This window comes from Lepidochelys kempii, chromosome 8 (assembly GCF_965140265.1).
Source record: "Lepidochelys kempii isolate rLepKem1 chromosome 8, rLepKem1.hap2, whole genome shotgun sequence".
NCBI lineage: Eukaryota > Metazoa > Chordata > Testudines > Cheloniidae > Lepidochelys > Lepidochelys kempii.
In genome coordinates, this window is record NC_133263.1 from 33,957,550 (window position 1) to 33,979,397 (window position 21,848).

At 49.1% G+C, this 21,848-nt stretch overlaps 1 protein-coding gene across 1 annotated transcript in view; it reads right to left on the minus strand.

Moving 5' to 3' along the window:
* Positions 1 to 7,169, minus strand: part of ETF1 (eukaryotic translation termination factor 1) — a 37,207-nt gene extending 30,038 nt beyond the window's left edge. Inside the window, exons 1-2 of the mRNA XM_073356001.1 lie at positions 7,027 to 7,169; positions 6,834 to 6,941 (exon numbers count right to left, since the gene is read on the minus strand). Of these exons, the coding sequence (XP_073212102.1) occupies positions 6,834 to 6,919 (86 nt within the window). The 5' untranslated portion in view covers positions 6,920 to 6,941; positions 7,027 to 7,169. The remainder of the gene's footprint in view (positions 1 to 6,833; positions 6,942 to 7,026) is intronic.
* Positions 7,170 to 21,848: the final 14,679 nt, after the last annotated feature.

Consider the following 21,848-nt stretch of genomic DNA (forward strand, 5'->3'; position numbering starts at 1 on the left):
AGATGCATGCTATCCAGCAGGTCTCTTCAAGAGCTTGCACGGCTCTGCCTTCACAGGGATGATCCCGATCACTAAGACTCCCCCCGGCCCACCCCGGTTGGTTTAGTTCTTAGGATTAGGTGCAGAATTGCTTCTGAACAGGTCAATTTCTCCTTTTGCTATGAAAGGAAGCATCTGCTTTAGTTCCCAAGTGAACCCCTCTTTTTAAGGCTATTTTCTTAGTTTGGAAGAAAAGCAAACCTGATCTATCATGGGCCAGTAAAGCTACTATACAATCCTAGAGGGTCAGGGGTATTCCACAGTCACTTCACCGGCTACTGCCCTCAACTCTTACCCATCCATTTGTCAGCCTTACTTGTGTTTGCAGACACTATCAGCCCCCACAACACTCCTTCCAAGTTTCTGCTTTGCCCCCCATTTCAACAACATTTAGTAAGATCTATTTCCCTTCAACAGCATTTAGCAAGATCCATTTCCCCTGAAAGGGAATCCCTCTACTCGGGTGCAGAGCTGCTGCTACAGCTCCATCACCCTTCTCTTCCAGCCCTGTAAGGATGGATTCACATAAGGGCTCACAGGCTCAGCAGTCCTGAATGCAGTTGTTGGAGATTATTTGCTGGCTAGTAGGCATTCATCCTCATGATCATCTCCCTTTCCCCAATACCCTCAGTTTATCTGATGGATTTAGGTGGCCAACATGCTCATGTCATTAGGCTCTGCTGTACAGGCACCATCAGGAGTGTTCCTCCTTACTGTAGGGAGAACAGTTCCTCTATCAGTCCTCCTTTGTACTCCCTTACTCTGGGTTTGAAAATCCATTCACCCCCCAAACGGGGCAGCAACACGTTTCACCTCAGCTTGATAAGAGCGTGATCAAGATGGCTTGCAGAAACTGAGCCACTATTCAGGTTTACCAAGCAGCAACAGTTGAAGTTAATGAGTCTGGCAGTTTCACAGCTATCTAGTTCAGCCACCCTGGTCACCAAGAAAATTCAAAGATTGTGTCAGCTTTATACGGCTAGTGGGAAAGCTGTGGGCAGCAACAGAAGCAGGCAGGGGAATTATTCAAAGGGGGAGGGATGAAAGAGGACCAACCAAATAAAAAGAGGCTAGGGAGGAGTACAGTGGCCAATACCCTTTCTCTTCTGCCCTCTGCAGCAGCCAGACCACAGTGGGTAGGAATAGTTAGAGCAGTGGAGACACCAGCCCACTGCTGCAGCAGCCAGGAGGCTCAAAGAGAACTCCTCTCCCAGCACATGGACAATGTGAAGAGTCAGTTATGTAAGAATGTAATAGCCAAAGATGATCCAAAAAAATGACCAAGCACTGCACCTTAGTAAGAATTTCAGCACTCTCCCCTTCCCTTGCAGCTGGAGATGACTAGGGGCTGGGTTTCTCTCCAGGGTACTGCACTCACCTTACTGGCCCCCAGCCAGTCTGCCACTGGCTAGTAATAGTTTAGTCACCAGGGTCACAAGTACGTAGGTTTTCAGGCCCTGTCTGCTCTCACTCACACAATAAGAAGCAGATAGCTACTCTCCTTCCCTCATCATTCCCTGAGGAGTCTGCCTCATTAACTTTTACAACGATCAGTTTGCAGCTCATCTAACTTGGGAGAAAGGGGAGTAACTAATAATAAGACATGGCTAGTTTGGACCATCAGACACTCCCTGACCACAGCTGTTCCCTTCCAGCAGCAAAGGGAAGAGAAATTTGATTCAATGGGTACTTAACTAGCCAGATGCTGAAGAGAAAGAGAGCAGGGTCCAAGGACAGCACCTTGACAGGAATCCCACCACCTTTCCAGGAGCTGGTATTGTCTGGGATGTTGCCCCAAATCTCTCTGGTGGGACCCCTCTTTTGTACTGGCCTCTGCCTAGTCAGCATCTGGTAAATATGGAGTCCTGTTCCATTCCCTCAGTTTTCTGGCCACATCCCTGCTGCTTACCTCATCTATTCCACAGACATGATAAAAGTATGCCCTGGCATCGCACTCACTTGTTAACCCTTTCGGGAACACCCTGCAGATTTCACTGAGATTTTACAAGTGGTCAAAAAAGAGCCAGAATAGCTTTGCCATCATGTGTCTACTTATTACCTTGTGCTGTACAGACCTAGACCCACCTCAGTTACACCCAGCACATGGAACTGGGACACTGCTTTTGGTTACTGTTTACCGCATCTCCACCCTTCCTTACTAATGCACTTCTGAGTCCCTAACCTTTGCATCACCCTGTTTCTCCAGGATCATGCCTGCCACCCACCCATCCTAGAATTCTCAGAGCTGGTCCTCCAACTTCACAGGGAAAGGAAATGACTCCTGAGGACAGGAAAAACCTGTTCCACTGGTTCAATTCTCTTGTGCTGAAGAACTTCGAGCTACTAGGTAGTTGCTGAGCCTATCCCCATCTGAGGAGCAGCATAAGATATAATGTGTTCATCAGGGATCGACTTATGGGTTCCTGCAACCAACACATTAGAGCATAACCTGTCCTGTCTACACTAGGCTCTTTACAACACAGTTAGTTAACATGTTTTTAAAAGACCTCTCTCAGTCTCGGACCCTCTGGTTAACATGTCTACACCAGTGGTTCTCAAGCTGTGGGTCGGGACCCCAAAGTGGGTCGCAACCCCATTTGAATGGGGTCACCAGGCTGGCTTAGATTTGCTGGGGCCTGAGAAAGAAGCCAGAGCCCCCCCCCCCCCCCCCCCCCAAGTGGTGAAGCCTGAGGACTTCAGTCCTGGGCAGAGGTGCTCAAGTTACAGGCACCCTGCCTGGGGCTGAAGCCCTTTGGCTTCTGTCTACCCACCCATGGCAGTGGGGTTTGGGCTTTGGCCCTCTCCCACTCAGGGCAGCAGGGCTCAGGCTTCAGTCCCCCCTCCTCGGGTTGTGTAGTAATTTTTGTTGTCAGAAGCAGATTGCAGTGCAATGAAGTTTGAGAACCCCTGGTCTACATTATGGAGCCTATGTCAGCATAGCCATCAACGTACCCCTGGCATAGGTGCAGCCTACACCCACAGAAGAGTTTGTCAGCACAGGAACAGCACCGCCCTGAACAGTGTTAGCTACATTGACAGAAACCCCCTTCTGCCAGCACAACTACATCTGCACTAAAGGGTTTGTTGGCATAGCTGTGTCGGTCAGAGTGTGCATTTTCCCCCCACCCGCCTGACCAGGGTACCTATGACAACAACTTTTAAGTGAAGACCAAACCAAAGTAAAATCCTAATGAAGACACGGTAGCTGCAGTTCTAGCATGTATTGCAGAGCTAGATGAATCCTAGGATCTGGTGTTTCCCTGACCTGCTAGCACAAGTTTAAGTTAGACTACCTTGTCTTCACTAGGATTTTACTATATATTAGCCAACACATAACTCGCTCCTCTTCCTCCACCCACCGTGTCCCTTATTTCTCTAGTCCACAGCCTGGTGCTTTGCACCAAAACACTTTATTTAGAGGGTTTTATCCTTTGTACAAAACTCTTTCCCCCTTAACTGCATTCACTGTTAGTTTCCACGCTGCCTTTTTTCTGAAGCTCATGGTTTCTGTGCTTAGCTGAGTTCTCTCACTACTGACCCTTGCAATAGTCATCTACTGCAAACAAAAACTCTAAAGAACTATCTTTCTGGACTAACCCTGCTTATGTCAACACACTTGATTTAATTAGGGATCGGTCCTGCTTTGAGCAGGGGGTTGGACTAGATGACCTCCCGAGGTCCCTTCCAACCCTGATATTCTATGATTCTATTCTATGATTCACTTTGAAACTGAGCACCAGAATGCTAGTAGTACATGATGGCTACTGAATGTTCCATGCAGCCCAGCAATCATCAGCATCTCTCTAAACAGAGAGGGATGCTAGGGCACAGTGGCTGACTTCACAAGCAGTTTAACAGGAAACTCCAGCACACACCTGTACCACCCCATACCTGCTTAGTTTCCTACTGCATTCTGAATTCAAAGATACAAGCTGTCTTCATTAGCGACACAATAGCTCTAATAGCCATAGCTCTCCCAACCATGCAGGGCTTGAGCTAGTGCATTAAAAATGCAGCAGAGACTTGGGCTAGCCACCCGAGCTCAGACTCATGGGTTTGGTGGGCTTGAGCATCCAAGCTGCTGTCTGGGCTGCAATGTTCACACAGCTAGCACAAGTGACTCCTCCTGGGGTAGGCGGCTCACTCCAGGCTACAGTGTAGATATAGCTCAGGCTCCTATGGAGCCAGACTAGATAATCAGCAAAAATACACTCGTTAGTCACATTAACCCAGGGCCATAACCACCCCCAGGGAAACATACATGAGGTCAACACAGCTCTGAAGAATAGCTCAGTATCAGCTGGTGATACTGGAACAACTGGAAGGAAAAGTATCCTACAGATCCCTGAACTGGAACAGACATTCAGTGTTCTAGATGAGTGTGGGTATGTAATGACTACTTCACTATACACACCTAAAAGTTGTCTCTTCTACCAACAGTAGTTGGTCCAATAAAAGATATCACCTCACCCACCTTGTCTCTGTAAGATCATCAAACAAGGGGTGAAGAACTGACTTCTTTTCAACATCCAGGCAAAGAAGCTTCAAACAATTCTTTTTTTTTGCACCTAAATTGCTAAGGAAAAGTACTGGAGAAAGGGCCTGAGGCACAGACGGACTCAGTGGCTTATAATGTAATGTGACCATATACTTCTGAGAAGGGTTAGCTGCCAGCTTTTGAGGGAGTCAAGGGTTCTCACTCCTTTACAGCAAGACAATCACTTTTTGGCCGTGGTAGTAAAGAGAAAAGATACCATTAGTCACTCACACCAAAGAAAGTAGAGGAAGTATATAAAGCTCTACCTAGCTGACTGCAGAAGAACTGAACAAAAGTCAAACCCTGAGCCCACTTTTCTCCAGCATGCCCTTGCATCTAGGGTAAAACCCAACCCAGCATTAGGACTGTCTGCACAAGCCTCCACAAACCCCAGACTAGAAGCTGACATTCTTAAAATCCAGCTGACATGACAACTGGGCCATTAGGAGTTCCCAACTCCACCCCATTCAAGAGGAGGGCTGTGCCCCTGGAATGCTCAGCTTGGTGCTCTTGCAGCCACCAGGAAAAGCAGCACTCAGACAGTTCCCCACTTCCCTTAGATGCACAGGATTAGTCTTCAGTGCTGAAAAACACAGAGGGGCTGTGGTGTTTCCATGGGCAAACAGCTGTAGAGAGCTTTTGCTTAATGAAGCAAGTCATAGACCTACCGACTGCAACACAAACCTATTTCCTAGGTTCACAATGGTGCCTTGAGGAAGACACTGCAATTCTCTTCCCCCCACTCCCCCCCAAAAAAGAAAAATCAATTCCATGCTTTGCTTTTGTACTGAAACTTTTATCATTGTGTCTCTATAGAGAGCACTTCACTCTCCCTCTTGCATTTAAAATACTCCAGCCTTTAACACAAAGGTTTTTATTTTCAGCCGAAATCAACTGAAACACTGAAAGCACCTGCTTGTTTCAACAGCCTGTTTAGACAGATTATTAGAGGCTGCTAAAGAAAGCTGAAGCTTCCCCCCTCCCCCACCCGGTGATACTGGAACAACTGCAAGGGAATGGAAAATATCTTAAAACTCCCTGAGCTGGAACAGACATTCAGTGTTCTAGCTTAGTGTGGGCATGTAATGGTTACTTCATTATACACACCTAACATTCCCCCGCATTTTAGCTCTGCTGAGAAAATGCCAGCTTTTAGGAACTTCATCTCAAACCACCTCTGACCAAAATGCATACCACATGGCAACTGCCAGACTTACTCAGTGATATGTGCACATCTCGAGTTACAAGCTACTAATGCTAGGATAGCTTACTTTCTGCCAAGAATGTATCCAGTTGCTATTAGTATATGCCAGCAGCTAGTTAAGGTATCACAGCCAACTTAAACCTCCTTTCCCCTCTGTATCTGGACTCCCAAAGCATCACATGTTGCACATTTCTGAACTTCTGGCAATTCGGAGAGCCCACTGTTCTAGATCCTCAACTTTATCTAGATGCCTATGCAGATGTTTAAGGGAGAATGCCACAACACACAGGGAATTTACATGAGATCAAACCATGAAGCCATCCAGTCCAGTATCCTGTACCGCAGCGCTCAGTACTTAGTTCTTCAGAAGAAGCCGCAGGACACCCACAAGGGATTATTATGGGGTCATTTGTCCACCGGGGAAGACGCACTGATTTAAACCCCAAAACACAAAAATTTAATTACCCCGATCAATTCCACCTCATGTTTTGTGTCACCCTGGCTGTCCTCACACAGGGACATCTTCGCGTTCAGATCCCGCCAACCTGTCAGCAGGGCTCCAGCACCGATGAGCATAACATGATCACCTCGGTGCCGGGCCTTGGCAGAGCTGCCAGCGGCTCCTCACTCACTGCCCGCCCTGCTGCCCGACGGTGCCGCTCCCAAACCCGCGGGAGCCGCGCACGGGGAGGGGAGGGCGGCCCAACAGCTTGTCCCCCCTGGCCCTCATCGCCCAGGGCGGAGTAGCCTCAGGGGCCCGCTGCCCGGGAAGCCTGGCGCCGGCGAGGCCCCCTCCACCCGGGTGGGGCTCGCTCTGGCCCGAGCGATTCGCGCCCGGCCCGGGGTCGGTTCAAACGCTGCCCCGCGCAGGCCAGCGGCGGAAACCAGCCCGCCCCCGGACCAGCAGAGCGAGGAAACCGAGCCTCCGCCCAGCCGGGGACACGCGGGAGTGGCGGCCGCCCGTCCGCTCCCAGCTGGGACCGGGGAGACCCCACCCCGGCCCCCTCAGCCCCGGCCCCGCGCAGGCCCCGCCCGCTCCCCGCTGCTGCTCACCCGCGGGCCGCCTCCAGGCTCTTGATGAGCTTCTTGATCTTCCAGATCTCCACGTTCCGGTCGGCAGCGCTGGGGTCGTCCGCCATCTTCTCCTCCTCCGCCTCCTCCCTGCGGCGGCCGGGCCGGCGGACACAGAGCACAGCGGTTAGTCCCGGCCCGCGCGCCCCGCGACCCCGCCCGGAGCGGCGCTCACCTCAGGCCCTGTCCCCCCGGCGGCGGCGGCGGCTCCTCCTCCCTGCGCGGCAGCGGGGGCGGCTCGGGGCTCGAGGCGGCTCTGACGTCGGAAACCGGCTTCTCTCCCCCTCTCCGCGCTGCATGTGTTGCAATCCGCTCACATGGGGCCTGTGACATCACTTCCGAGGGACCCCGGAGAGGGCGGGGAGGAGAAAAGGGGGCGGGACTCTCCGGATCCGCCAATCGGCGCCTTTCCAGTCGCTCTTCGCCATTGGCTGATCCCGCCGGGCCGCGCTCTCCCCATCGCTATTGGCTGACTACCTCAGACCAGCCTCCGCCCCCCGTGCAGCGCATGTCGGGGTTTGTAGTTCTCCGGGCCGGGAGGGGGCAGAACTGGTCACAGAGGGAGAGGCCTGGATCTCGCGATGTCTCAGCAGTGCCGCGTCAGGCCAAGTGGTGGTTCTTAAAGGGCAAGGCCCACGTGTGGGGAAGCATCAGCTGGCGCGGCAGGGAAGGGCTACCGGGCTAGGGCGGGTCCTGCCCACGTGGCGGGAGCTATGGAAGTAGAGAGCCAGGGCACAGCAGCCTTGCACACCAGCCCCAGCCCCACTGGGACAGTGCCACACTTCCTGCCTAGGTGCAGGTGGGGTCCGATCCTGCCCCGTCCTGCTGGAGCCAGCCTGCTCACCCCCTGCCACGGGACTGAGAGTGGGTGGCAGGGGGTGGCCAGGCTGGATCAGACCCCCCCAACACCCTCTGGTTCTCCTCATGCATATGTGTCCAGCTGCGCGCAGCAAAACCATGCGGCCCAATGGAAATCAGTGAGAGCAAGGCATCTAAATACTTTTGAGGAGCTGGGCCTACGTAGCTCTCCTCGTACACACACACACATACTCTGAACACAGAATCGTGTTAAAACACGCTGCCCAGGCAATGTGCTGTCACGGGCACAGAGCACATCCTTGGAAAGCCACCTCATTCTCACTGGTCATTATTTACCATCATTGCTTCTCAGCGCCCTCTGCATGAAAAACGGAGCTCTTATTGCTCCTTCGCTGCCAAAATGGAGCTATGGTTTCCCATGCCTGGAGCCATAGAGGATAGGTCCATCAATGACTATTAGGCAAGATGATTAGGGATACAATACCATGCTCTGGCTGTCTCTAGCCAGAAGCTGGTAGTGGATAATAACAGGATGGATCACTTGATGATTGCCTGTTCTGTTCATTCCCTCTGAAGCACCTGGAATTAGCCACTGTCGGAAGACAGGATACTGGGCTAGATGGATCATTGGTCTTACCCAGTCTGACCGTTCTTATGTTCATAAACATCCACAGAAATGTTTCACACACCCGCTCAGTCACTGATACTTGGCGAACAGCTAGTCTGACAGTATATGTGGCCTGACAGGGACATAGTTGCACCAAGTTCCGTATGTCAAAATGACCACACACCAGCTGGAAAACCATTATCCTTGCTCCACAGATTATTAAGGCCAGGAGGGACAATTATGATCATCTAGTTTGACACCATATCATACAGCTCAGAGGACTTCACCCAATAATTCATCTCCATTGCAGGAGTAAGAGGAATATGCAGCAGGGGCCTGTATTTTCCAGCTGCACATTTCGACTAATGTATGCCCTGGCTGACCAACAAAAGGCTGTTCTACTCAAGGATTCCTTGTCCAGGATTGGCCCTTAAGTTTGTTAAGTTACTGAGCAGAGCAAGAGGAAACTTGGTCTTGCAGTGAAGACACTGGACTGGGAGTCAGGAAATGTTTCAATTCCTGGCTCTTCCTTAGACAACCTGCATAACCTTGCACAAATCAGGCTGTGTCTGCCCTGGAAAACTGCACCATTGCTAGCTGAACCAGTAAAAGAGCACTGTTGTAGGTACCAACCTTGCAGTGTACTGTCACTACATAATCTGCTTTGGGAGACAGATGGTTGCAGTTTTGACCCACATCCATCATAACACTATACTACACTGTTGCAATCACAGTGCTCTGTGAGTATTTATTCCACACTTCCTGCTACAGCTCCCAGAAGCAGTGGGGTTCATTTAACCTTTTGAGGACACAGTGAGAACTGGGAGAGAAACAGCCTAACTCTCAAAATTCCCTGGGAACTCTTATCTGTTTCTTGGTGTCAGCGTCTTTTCAAGCCATTATCTCAAAATGGGAGCCAGGGTGAATGTTCAGTTGCTCACTAATTGTTCAGAAAAAAAATTAGATTTCTGCTAATTTTTTAAAAGCCACCCTGAAGTGCCTGAGGCGGCATTCGCAAGGTGTCATAGACCCAGAAACTGAGGTCAGCTGCTCATCACACTGCTCACTTGTAGGGACTGGTCAGGCTCCCAGAATCACTGCTGGAGCCGCTGGTGTGCCACACTGATGGCTAATGTCTGCCAGGTGGGGCACTGCTTTTGAGTGTGGACAGTGCCCATAGACAGATGGGACCATGTTCTTCTTGAGATCTGGGATGACAGCAGCTTGCCCTGACATTACACCCCCAGAGCATCTGGATGAGAGCCCCATGGAAAAGTGCTATGTGTGCTGCTAAGAACCTGGTACATTTAGTAACATACCCAGTACCAGTCCTCGAAGAGGGATGCTGGACAATACAGGCCACTGGAGCCAAACACGTATCTTAATGGACTTCTTTATTCTGTAGATCCATACAGCCAGGTCACTTGCAGTGACCAATATTCTGCTGAGCTCAGCCATTTCTACAGGCCCTACCTCTGCATTTTTAGTTTAAATATAAGAACCACATTTTGCCTTTCAGCTCAGAATCTCAAAACTACACCTAAACACTCATAATTAAGGGATGCGCTAGTCCCAGTTTGTGGACTTTTTTAACTATGTTGAGTTAAATCAGTGTAACCCCCTCAGTCCTGTCCACAAAACATTTGCCAGATAGATTACAACACAACCAGCTCAAAGCATCTTAAAGGTGTTAAACTGCTGGAGGGGGTTCAAGGATGTTCAGCTAACTCGACTGAAAAATTCACCTTTTTTGTCAGTGTAGGCAGGCCCATAGTGTGGACACTCTTAAACTGAGTTAATTTAATCAGTTTAGAAGCCAGCTGATTTAAAGCATGCACAAAATATGTGTAGACCAGGCTCACAACCCCACTCCTATCAGATCCATTTCACAGATGGATACAGTGATGAATGATAATGAGGTTTGTCTGTGGGTATGTTCACACTGTGTTTTCCGTAACTATGCCAGCCTAACCCCCTAGTGTAGATGCAGACTACAGTGATGGAAGGGGGTTTTCCATTGGTGAGCGAACACCACCTCCCTGAACAACACTAGCTTCATCGACGGAAGCATTCTTCTGTCAACATAGCGGCATCTATGCTGGGGGTTAGATCAGCATAGCTGTGGTGCTCAGGGGGTGTTTTTTCATACCTCTGACCCATGCATCTATAGAGACCTAACTTTTAAGTGTAGATCAGGCCTGAGGTCGTGCACTGAGTCTGCAACAGAGTTTGGTAACACAACCCAGGAGCCCCAGCATCAATCCCGCACTCTACAAATCTGTCCATCCCACAGGCTCCCCTCTTTAGCCCCACAGAAAGCCCACCAGAGTTCTGGTCCATCCTAACTAAAGCTACTGAGTTGTCAGATTTCAGAATGGTAGCCGTATTAGTCTGTATCAGCAAAAACAACGAGGAATACTTGTGGCATCTTATAGACTAACAAATTTATTTGGGCATAAGCTTTCGTGGGCTAAAACCCACTTCATCAGATGCATGGAGTGGAAAATACAGGAGAAAGATGTATATAGCAGTACATGAAAAGGTGGGAGTTGCCTTACCAAGTGGGGAGTCAAGACAATTCAATTAAAGTGAGATTCTGTGTGGACTCCTCCTGAAGGTCCTAACAACAGACTGGACTTCTACATAAAGTGCTTCTGCCAACATGCACGGGCTGAAATTGTGGAAAAGCAGCATCACTTGCCCCATAACCTCAGCCATGCAGAACACAATGCCATCCACAGCCTCAGAAACAACTCTGACATCATAATCAAAAAGGCTGACAAAGGAGGTGCTGTTGTCATCCTGCATAGGTCGGAATATGAACGAGAGGCTGCTAGGCAGCTCTCCAAACACCACATTCTTCAAGCCATTACCCTCTGATCCCACTGAGGGTTACCAAAAGAAACTACACCATCTGCTCAGGAAACTCCCTGAAAAAACACAAGAACAAATCTACACAGACACACCCCTAGAACTCCGACCAGGGGTATTCGATCTGCTACCCAAGATCCATAAACCTGGAAATCCTGGATGCCCCATCATCTCAGGTTTGGCACCCGGACAGCAGGATTGTCTGGCTATGTAGACTCTCTCCTCAGGCCCTACGCTACCAACACTCCCAGCTATCTTTGAGACACCACTGACTTCCTGAGGAAACTACAATCCATCAGTGATCTTCCAGAAAACACCATCGTAGCCACTATGGATGTAGAAGCCCTCTACGCCAACATTCCACACAAAGATGGATTACACGCCGTCAGGAACAGTATCCCTGATAATGTCATGGCAAATCTGGTGGCTGAACTTTGTGACTTTGTCCTCACCCACAACTATTTCACATTTGGGGACAATGTATACCTTCAAGTCAGCAGCACTGCTATGGGTACCCACATGGCCCCACAGTATGCCAACATTTTTATGGCTGACTTAGAACAACGCTTCCTCAGCTCTCGTCCCCTAATACCCCTACTCTACTTGCGCTACATTGATGACATCATCATTTGGACCCGTGGGAAAGAGGCCCTTGAGGAATTCCACCAGGATTTCAACAATCTCCACCCCACCATCAACCTCAGCCTGGACCAGTCCACACAAGAGATCCACTTCCTGGACACTACAGTGCAAATAAGCAATGGTCACATAAACACCACCCTATACTGAAAACTTACAGACCGCTACACTTACCTACATGCCTCCAGCTTTCATCCAGACCACATCACACAAGCCATTATCTACAGCCAAGCACTAAGATACAACCACAATTGCTCCAATCCCTCAGACAGAGACAAACACCTACAGGATCTCTATCAAGCGTTCTTAAAACTACAATACCCACCTGGTGAAGTGAAGAAACAGATTGACAGAGCCAGAAGAGTTCCCAGAAGTCACCTACTACAGGACAGGCCCAACAAAGAAAGTAACAGAATGCCACTAGCCGTCACTTTCAGCCCCCAATTAAAACCTCTCCAGTGCACCTTCTTGTTAACTGCTTGAAATGAGCCACCCTGATTACCACTACAAAAATTATTTTTTCATCCTGTTGATAATAGCCCACTTTAATTGAATTGTCTCGACCCAGCATTTGGTAAGGCAACTCCCATCTTTTCAGGTACTGCTATATATATCTTCCTACTGTATTTTCCACTCCATGCATCTGATGAAGTGGGTTTTAGCCCACAAAAGCTTATGCCCAAATAAATTTGTTAGACTATAAGGTGGCACAAGTACTCCTCATTGTTGTTTTTTTTTTTAGTTGTCAGAGTACAATACTGTTTTCAGTATCTGTGCTGTCAGGCTGTAAAGTTCCACGGGAGACAGACCAATCTCTGTCACCTTTGTCACCTTTTTCCAGCTTGTCCTCGTCCATCCCACCATGAACGCAAGTCAACGCCACACCATTCCATTTTGTTGCGAGCACGTTCTTTACATTTCTGGCCGAAGGGGTCTAACAGATTCTTTTGTTACTGCCAAAGCCAGTGTCCATTGTTCCTGTGAGGCTGGGCTGGGTTTGTCTGCCTCTCTGTTCTTGGAGAGTTTTTGCATGGGCTTTCTTTACGCCATGAGGATACATTTTCAGCCTCATAACCATATACATGAAATTATAACCTATAACCTTACTATAACATTACTGTAACAATTACTATAACAACCATGGTCAGTGCATCATGAGCCTTCCAAAGACACCCAACATGATAAAGTTTGCATTGGATACAACAGAATCATTTTATAAATATGAACATTAGGGTGTAGGCTGTGTGTCCGTCTCCGTCCCCCCCCCCCCCGAAGTACAGAGCATCACACCCTCAGTTTGAACCAGACTTGTGAAATTGGCAATTACAGGGATCACAGAAAAAGAAGATCTTGAATGGATGAGGTGCAAACCTGGGTGGATCAAAAGGACCATTCCTCCACAAAGAGATTAGCAGAGGACCATACAGAATGAGCCACCATGACTGGCAACCTCCTGTGATGGAGATGCCACCAAAGAAAAAGAAAAAGGAATTCACTGTTGATTGCTGAATTTCCTGACTTTTTGAGTTTAAATCCCAATCTTAACTATCGACTGATGAAGGCTTTTATTAATGAGTGTCCATGTTATTTTCTAAGGTAAGAGAAACCAGAGCAGGAGCTGGGAGAGCTGAGACCTTGCATATATCCAAGGCCTTGTCTAGACTGCCAAGGTTTTTTGCCAAAAGGCAGCTTTTGGCGACAAAACAGTGGACGTGTATACACTGCAATGCCACCTTTGGTGACAAAACTCCTCAGTTTCGGTGACAAAATAAAACCACCTCAACAAGAGTCATAAGGCTTTTTACGCACAAGTTTTGTCACCAAAGTGCCAGTGTAGACAATATGCTTGATTTTTTTCACTGTAATTGGCGTCCAGAAGGTGTCCCACAATGCCCATCATGACTGCTGTGGTCAGCAATTCCAACTCTGCTGCCCTGAAGCCAGATAAGCAACTGTCCGTCCCTCTTCCTTTAAAGCCCCGGGAGTTTTTGAAATTCCACTTCCTGTTTGCTCATCTTCCCAGCTGACCATGCAGCAAACGCTCTCCCGCTTGGACTAATGGGGACCTGACGGATCTGCTCAGTATTTGTGGAGAGGAGGCTGTGCAGTCCCAGCACTCCAGCCGTAGGAATTTCGATACTTATGGGCAGATTTCTCGAAGTGTGCGCGAAAAGGACGATGAGTGGGACACACTGCAGTGCATAGCAAAGATCAAGGAGATGGGGCAGGTGTAACAGAAGGCAAGGAAGGTCTATCATTTTTATAAGGAGTTGGATGCTATCCTCGGCTACGACCCCACCTCCACAGCCAAGAGCCCCATAGATACTTCGGCGGGGCTGGAGCCGGCAGAAAGTGGACCTAGCTCTGAGGACCAAGTCATTGATGAAGAGGTGGAGGAGGATGTAGAGACCATGCAGGATTGCTCAGTGGTTCGTCCAGTCAGGAGCTGTTCTCCACCCCAGAGGTGTCTAGCCAGTCTTGGCAGTTGCAATTCGGCAAGCAAGAAGCAGGAGAGGAGACCACAGGTAAGTGGTTTTGCTTTGTGAAGTGCGGAGGTGGGTTGAGGCCATAGACATGTACAAGGCTGGCTGTGTTTCTGTGTGCTGGACATTTCCCCATGAAGCTAAACACTATGGCAGAATAAGGTGTTGATGCACACTGAGATTTCACTGGAATCCTCCAGAGAGATCTCTAGGAAACTTTCCTGGATGCACTTGCCAATCCTCTGCCGGAGGTTCCTTGGCAGAGCTACTTGTTTCTTCCCCCATTGAAGGAAATTTTCCTGAACCATTCTGCAATCACTTGCGCAGGGACCAAAGCAGTACATAGGCAAGCAGCATAGGGACTGGGGTGGAAGCTGCAAGTGTGTAGTAGATGCACTCTTTCTTCCGTCTTACCCTCAGGAATGAGATATCTGCCATAATGACCCCTGCCTGTGGAAAAGGGTAGGAAAATTTAGAATATTGTTCCTAGTCAACTGCACCACAACTCTTTCATATTGATTATCTCCCCATGTACAATGCTCCCCACCCCAGGGTAAACTCGCCATGCTTGGGGTGTTTACCGGCATGTGTGCTTGTCAAGGGTCAGTGAGAAAGTGATTGGTATATGTGACGAAGCGGGACTGTTCTTAATGTTTCCTCTGAATATTGTGGGGGTGCCTCAGTTTCCCCTATACAGACTCCTGTCCCCGACCAGATGAGGGTCTTCACGATCAGGTTCCCCATCCGGGGATCAGAGACGGAAGGGATTGGAGCTGAGTCCAAGAGAGCAAGAGGACTGTGAGAGACAGCAAGAGCCAGAGAAAGAGCTGCAGGAGAAGCAGCAGCAGCATGAACTGGCAATGGTGGAGCGGAGAGGCATAGGGGACCTCCCAGGGGTGAGTGGGGATAGACCCCGGGGTGCCAGTTCCGCAGGGAACCTCGATACTAAATTGCTGCCCCTCATTAAGGAGGGAGGGGATGTGGATGCCCACCTCACTGCCTTTGAGCAGGCTGGCGATTTGAACCAGGGGGATCCTGCGGAAAAGCCCCGGTGTCTAGCTCCCTTGCTGGGTCCCAAGGCCATAGACTCCGTCAGCCAGATTGGGGCGGGGGAGGTGGACAGGCTCCCACTCCTGGTCCCAACCTATATATCTGTGTGGAGTTTCCTGGGGTCAAGCCCCTCGGACCTCCGGTGGGAGCGGAAGGTGATGGTCAATGGGGAGACATTCCTGGGGTGGTGAGATCCCGGGACAGAGAGAACTGTTGTAATGCCCCTGGTGGTGCAGCCTCAGATGCTGAGGGGCTGTGTGAGCTGGGTGAGGGTCCCAGGGATGAAGCCCCTCACCCTGCCTATGGCCCAGATCCCTGTGCAGACCCAGGAGGGGTGGGGCTGGCTGGTCGTTGGGGTTCTCCAGGATATCAGCTGGGAGACCCTGTTGGGGAGTGACTGTGTCTCTTTGGGACAGGATCCAAGCCCTGCTCCTGTAACGGCCGAGGGTTTGAATTTGAATCCAGGGAATCGGCTGAGAGGGAAATGGTCAGTGAAAATGAAGATGACCTGGCTGGCAGCGGAGAGGAGCTGCTAGGCTTGGGCTACCTGCCTGCCTGTAACCAGACCCCTGGGGCTGGGTGGGACAGAGAGATGCTCCCTGTCCCCTTGCACACTGGAGAGGGGGCTCAGGGGGCTCACACTAGCTCTGATGCAGTGAGGAAAGCAGCGAGCTCGCTGCCTACCCCCACTGGGACAGGAAGGGCAGCGCTGAGCACAGTGGGAGCTGAGACCCCAGCTGAGTGCAGGGAGACACAGGCAGGGCAGGTTATCTGTTGGGAGTGGCAAGGTGCTTGGTAAGGAAAGTTTGGATGAGCCTAGGCAGCCTTGTGAGCTGATGGCTTTGTCTAGTCAGCAGTGTGGGAAGGCGAGGATAGTGGAAGATGAGTGTCCCTGTACCTTACCTGTTACCTGGGTGGAGAATTGTGACAGTGAAGGGAATGTGCCTGTGTCTGTCAGGGGTATTGATTTGCCTATGGAGGGAGCTACCCTGGTCTCCAAGCAGTTGTCTGTGAACAGCCTTGTGTGCTGGGACAAGGGGAAGGAGATCCCAAGCTGTGTGTCTGGTAAAGAAGAAAATGTGTCCGGCTCTTCTTTGTCTGTGGAGCAGACAGAAGGGGTCTTTCAGCCTGTGATGGTTGAGAATAGTGCAGTTGTCTCAGTGTTGGTTCTGGATTCAGCTAAAGCCCAGGAAGGGAATGGTCCTAAGTCTGTGTTTGCTAGGGAGAATGGCCCTGTAACTAGGTCGCATCCAGTTAGTGTCTATGTAAAATTCCAGAGACCAGACAATTCTGGTGCTTGTATTTTGCCTGTTGCTAGTGTGTGGCTGGGAAAGGGTGTAGGAACTCTGTCTGATCAGGGTGAGATCCTAGCCAGGGCACAAGGAGAGCATAAAGGTGATTTGATTGTGTTACCCATTGAGGGTGTGGAAACCTGTAGGAAGAAGGAAAAGATTCCTGAACTTTGTGTGGCAAAGGGAAGGAGAATGCTTCTAACCTTTTATCTAGGAAGGCTGTAAGTTTGCCTGAAAGGGGATTGTGTAGGAATCCACCTGATGGGCCAGAGGTGATTCTGGATGTAAGTGAGACCCAGAAAGAGTCTGTTGTTGCTCAGGAAAGTGTTCCTCTAGAGCAAGCCCTAGGTAAAGAGGGTTTTCTGTGAAGGGTGAATTGTTGCATAGAAAAGCCCCTGGGGAAAGGAATCCTCATGGTAGTCTTTGCAAGCAGTTTACGGCAACAGAAGGGTGTGAAAGTGATTTAATCAAGAAAGTTTCAGTTCCTAACAGCCAGAAGTTTTCTGTTGTGAATGAAGCCACTGACTTTCCTGTTGAAAGATCCAGTGTGGATAGCCTTGAGAAGGTCTCAGATGGCGTGAAAGCTGTTAAGAAAGTTAAACAGTCCTATAACCAAGTGGCTCTGTTTGGCCAGCTTGTTGGGGAGACAAGGTTGTTGAGAAAGGAATGTCTCCATGCTAGTTCTGTAAGTGAACTGTATGTGGCCCAGGTCAAGATGGGGGCTCTTAACCAAGAGAGCCCAAATTGTAGCCCTCCAGACTGGAGCTCTGGGAGAAGACCCGATCCCAGTTTGACCCCTGGGGGTTTTGGGGTGGCAAAAGGGCACGGGCCGCATAAACCTTCCCACATGTGGCATGCAAGTGCTATCGACCACCCCCAACCTAAGGGAGGGCATGAAACTGGAAGGGCGTAAAACTGGAATGGCCTGGTGTAACTCCCACCAAGGAATGGGAGAGATGCTGGGGCATCCATGGGAACGTTGGTGGGTTCAAACTTCTCCAGGTCACTGGCTAAAGTGAGCCCACTCAGTTCGGTCTCGAAGGGGGGAGAGATGTGATGAAGCGGGACTGTTCTTAATGTTTCCTCTGAATATTGTGGGGGTGCCTCAGTTTCTCCTATGCAGTTCTTTAGTATCTAGGTGGTGGGATAAGGGTGTATGATCATTGCAGAGCCCTAGAGGGCAGGTGTGTGCAGGGGTCTGGACACAGAGAATGGCCAACATCCTGTTTCCTGGCAACTGATGGCCTGGGCCCTTCCCCCTTGCAAGGTGAGAGCTAAAGGGTTGGAGAACAAAGGAATCAGGTGATCTCCTGGCCTGGGAAAGGGACAAAGCCCAGAGGAGGAGGGGCTGGAGAGAGTTTCAGTTTGGGACTGGCTGGGGACATGGGGTGAAATGCAGATGGGGTTGTCTGGCTCACTGCCCCCCAAAATGAAGCCGGCTGAGGGGTCCTGTTCTCTGTACCTACAAGCTCTGTTTTAGACCATGTTCCTGTCGTCTCATAAACCTTCTGTTTTACTGGCTGGCTGAGAGTCACGTCTGACTGCGAAGTTGGGGTGCAGGACCTCTGGCTCCCCCAGGACCCCGCCTGGGCGGACTCGCTGTGGGAAGTGCACAGAGGGGCAGAGGATGCTGAATGCTCTGAGGTCAGACCCAGGAAGGTGGAAGTTGTGTGAGCTGTGTGTCCTGAAGACAGTCTGCTCACAGAAAGGAGACTCCCCCAGAGTTCTGACTGGCTTCATAGGGAGCAGTTCCAGAGCATTGCCTGGGGACTCCGTGACAGTATATTTCTAGAGGTGTATTTTACTGTACTGTTTCAATGCTGTGTGTGTGCTTAAGAATCATGCTTCTGTGTATTGTTCCTTGTGCTTCTGCAGATGTAACCTTGAAAGGCACTCCTACACACCAGCCGAGCACCTCCACTAGATAAGAAAGTGCCCAAGATGGAGCAAGGATGACATGTTCCAGAAGGTGATGCAATGCTCGGATTCCAAAAACAGGGAACGTGGACCCTGGAGGGAAATCGAAAGGCAGGACGGACGAGAAAATGAAGCCTACGCTAGGAACCCAACAGAGAGGATGATTAAAGTTATGGAGAAGCAAACTGAGATGCTACAGTGCCCCATAACACTCCAGACTGAGCAGATGCATGCCTGCTCTCCCCTTCAGCACATTCAGAACTCTTTCCCATGTCCTTCCCAAACTCCACTCACAAGTTCCTTTCCACTGTCTGGGGCTTCTCGCTATCCCATTCACTCCACCTCCACAAATGATAGCTGGACTTACGCATGGTTCTGAAAGTTGGCCCTCCCCTGATACCTCCTCTCCCCACAAGAATTTCTGTGTGTGTGTTTGGTGCTGCAGTGGTTTTGTGCAATAAAAGCAAAATGTTTTGAATGATACAAAGTCTTTATTTGTCTCCCGCAAATTGTGATAGCCGATGGCAGCAACTAATAAACAAGCAGTTAAGTCATTTGCTTACATTGAATCCGAGGCCACAAAAATCACAAGTGCTTCCTTACAAAACTTGATTTCATTAAACATTGTAGTCCAGAGCATAGCAATATACATTACTGGTTCTTATCTTCAAAGTAAAAAGAATGAGGAGTACTTGTGGCACCTTAGAGACTAACAAATATATTTGAGCATAAGCTTTCATGGGCTAAAGCCCACTTCATCAGATGCATGCATTGGAAAATACAATAGGAAGATATATAGATAGATAGATAGATAGATATACAGAGAACATGAAAAAATGGGGGTTGCCATACCAACTCTAACGAGACTAATCGATTAAGGTGGGCTATTATCAGCAGGAGAAAAAAACAACTTTTGTAGTGATAATGAGGATGGTCCATTTCAAACAGTTGACAAGAAGTTGAGAGTAACAGTAGGGGGAAAATTAGCATGGGGAAATAGTTCTTACTTTGTGTAATGATTCATCCACTCCCAGTCTTTATTCAAGCCTAATTTAATGGTGTCCAGTTTGCAAATTAATTCCAGTTCTGCAGTTTCTTGTTGGAGTATGTTTTTGATATTTTTTTGTTGAATAATGGTGACTTTTAGGTCTGTAATTGAGTGTCCAGGGAGGTTGAAGTGTTCTCCGACTGGTTTTTGAATGTTATAATTCTTGACATCTGATTTGTGTCCATTTATTCTTTTGCGTAGAGACTGTCCGGTTTGACCAATGTACACGGCAGATGTGCATTGCTGGCACATGATGTCATATATCACATTGGTAGATGTACAGGTGAACGAGCACCTGATGGTGTGACTGATGTGATTAGGTCCTATTATGGTTCCCTTGAATAGATATGTGGCCAGAGTTGGGAACGGGCTTTGTTGCAAGGATAGGTTCCTGGGTTAGTGTTTTTGTTGTGTGGTGTGTGGTTGCTGGTGAGTATTTGCTTCAGGTTGGGGGGCTGTCTGTAAGCGAGGACTGGCCTGTCTCCCAAGATCTGTGAGAGTGAGGGATCGTCTTTCAGGATAGGTTGTAGATCCTTGATGATGCACTGGAAATGTTTTAGTTGGGGGCTGAAGGTGACGGCGTTCTGTCACTTTCGTTGTTGGGCCCGTACTGTAGTAGGTGACTTCTGGGTACTCTTCTGGCTCTGTCAATCTGTTTCTTCACTTCAGCAGGTGGATATTGTAGTTGTAAGAATGCTTGACAGAGATCTTGTAGGTGTTTGTCTCTGTCTGAGGGATTGGAGCAAATGTGGTTGTATCCTAGAGCTCGGTTGGAGACAATGGATTGTGTGGTGTGGTCTGGATGAAAGCTGGAGGCATGTAGGTAAGTGTAGCGGTCAGTAGGTTTCCGGTATAGGGTGGTGTTTATGTGACCATCACTTATTAGCACTTTGCCTCAAAGACTCCCTGATTCAAATAGCCTCCCATTGTGCCTCTCTAATAGCCCTGGTGTCTGGCTGCTCAAAATCAGCTGCCAAGTGTTCTTCCTCAGCAGTCCACCCCTGAGGAAACTTTTCACCCTTCCCTTCACAAATATTGTGCCACGTGCAACACGCGGCTATGACCATGGGAATATTATCCTCATTGAGGTCTAGCCTGCCATAAAGGCATTGCCAGTGCACCTTTAATCTGACAAATGCACATTCCACAGTCATCCTGCACCTACTCAGCCTGTTGTGAAACCACTCCTTACTGCTGTCCAGGTTTCCCGTGTAAGGCTTCATGAGCCATGGGAGTAAGGGGTCTGCCGGGTCTCCCAGGATCACTATGAGCATTTCAAAATCCCCTATAGTAATTTTCTGGTCTGGAAAGAAAGCCTACACTTGCAGCTTTCTGTACAATGCAAAATGTAAAATGTGCTCCCTGCGAACATTCTTTATTAATCATTGAAACTGGTTTGTTTCCACACTCAGGCCTGCTAGTAACTCACTCACATTTGAGCATCCATGAATCATGAACAAGAAAAAAGCCATGAACCCAGCCAAGGCTCATTTGAACAACTGCTCACAGACAATTTTTCCACAGTGTTCATCCAGCGCTGCAGAGCGCTTCCATCCTGCTTTACATTTTCCACGTACTGTGCAGCCGTTAACCAATTCCTTCTCATTCATTAGGAAGCATTATTCCTGTCCACTCTGCTTTTCAAGAGTCCTTCAGAAACTAGTACATGGAGCTATTGCCCAAAGCAACACAATTGCAGAAGAAGGAGTAGAACTCAGACATCCATGGCATCTAGCGCTGTGGTTGGGATATAGGCCTGACTATATTGCTACAGATAAGAGTTTGTCTCCCCCTGTCTGATGGGTGTGGACCACTGAATTCAGCTATTTGACCATCATTTCCCAGGCTGGTTCATCATCAGTGTTAATCCCAGCTCCTGCAGTGACTTAATTCTATTTTAAAACAGGAGTGAAGCAGTCTCTCTGTATGTTAATGAAATGATTATTATGCTGCTGCCCCAAGCAGCTGCAGAACGAGACACTGCAGTTTCTCTGCCTCCTGCCCTGGTTTCCTCTCAGTCTAGCTGCTGGGTAGCTAGTTCTAGCCTGTCAGCATCAGGTTTTTGTTGTTGTTCTCTTTGCCAGTTATGGGTAGAACTGTCTTTTGGGCTAGGACTGGCTCTCCAGATTATATATGCAGTGTATGTATATAGATTATGGTACATTTACCACAGTATAAATGTATCATCCTTGTCATCACAATACATTTGCAGAGGGGCTTGTTTTTCACAGCGAGTGCTCGGGGGGTAGGCATTCTCTGCTCCCAGATCTA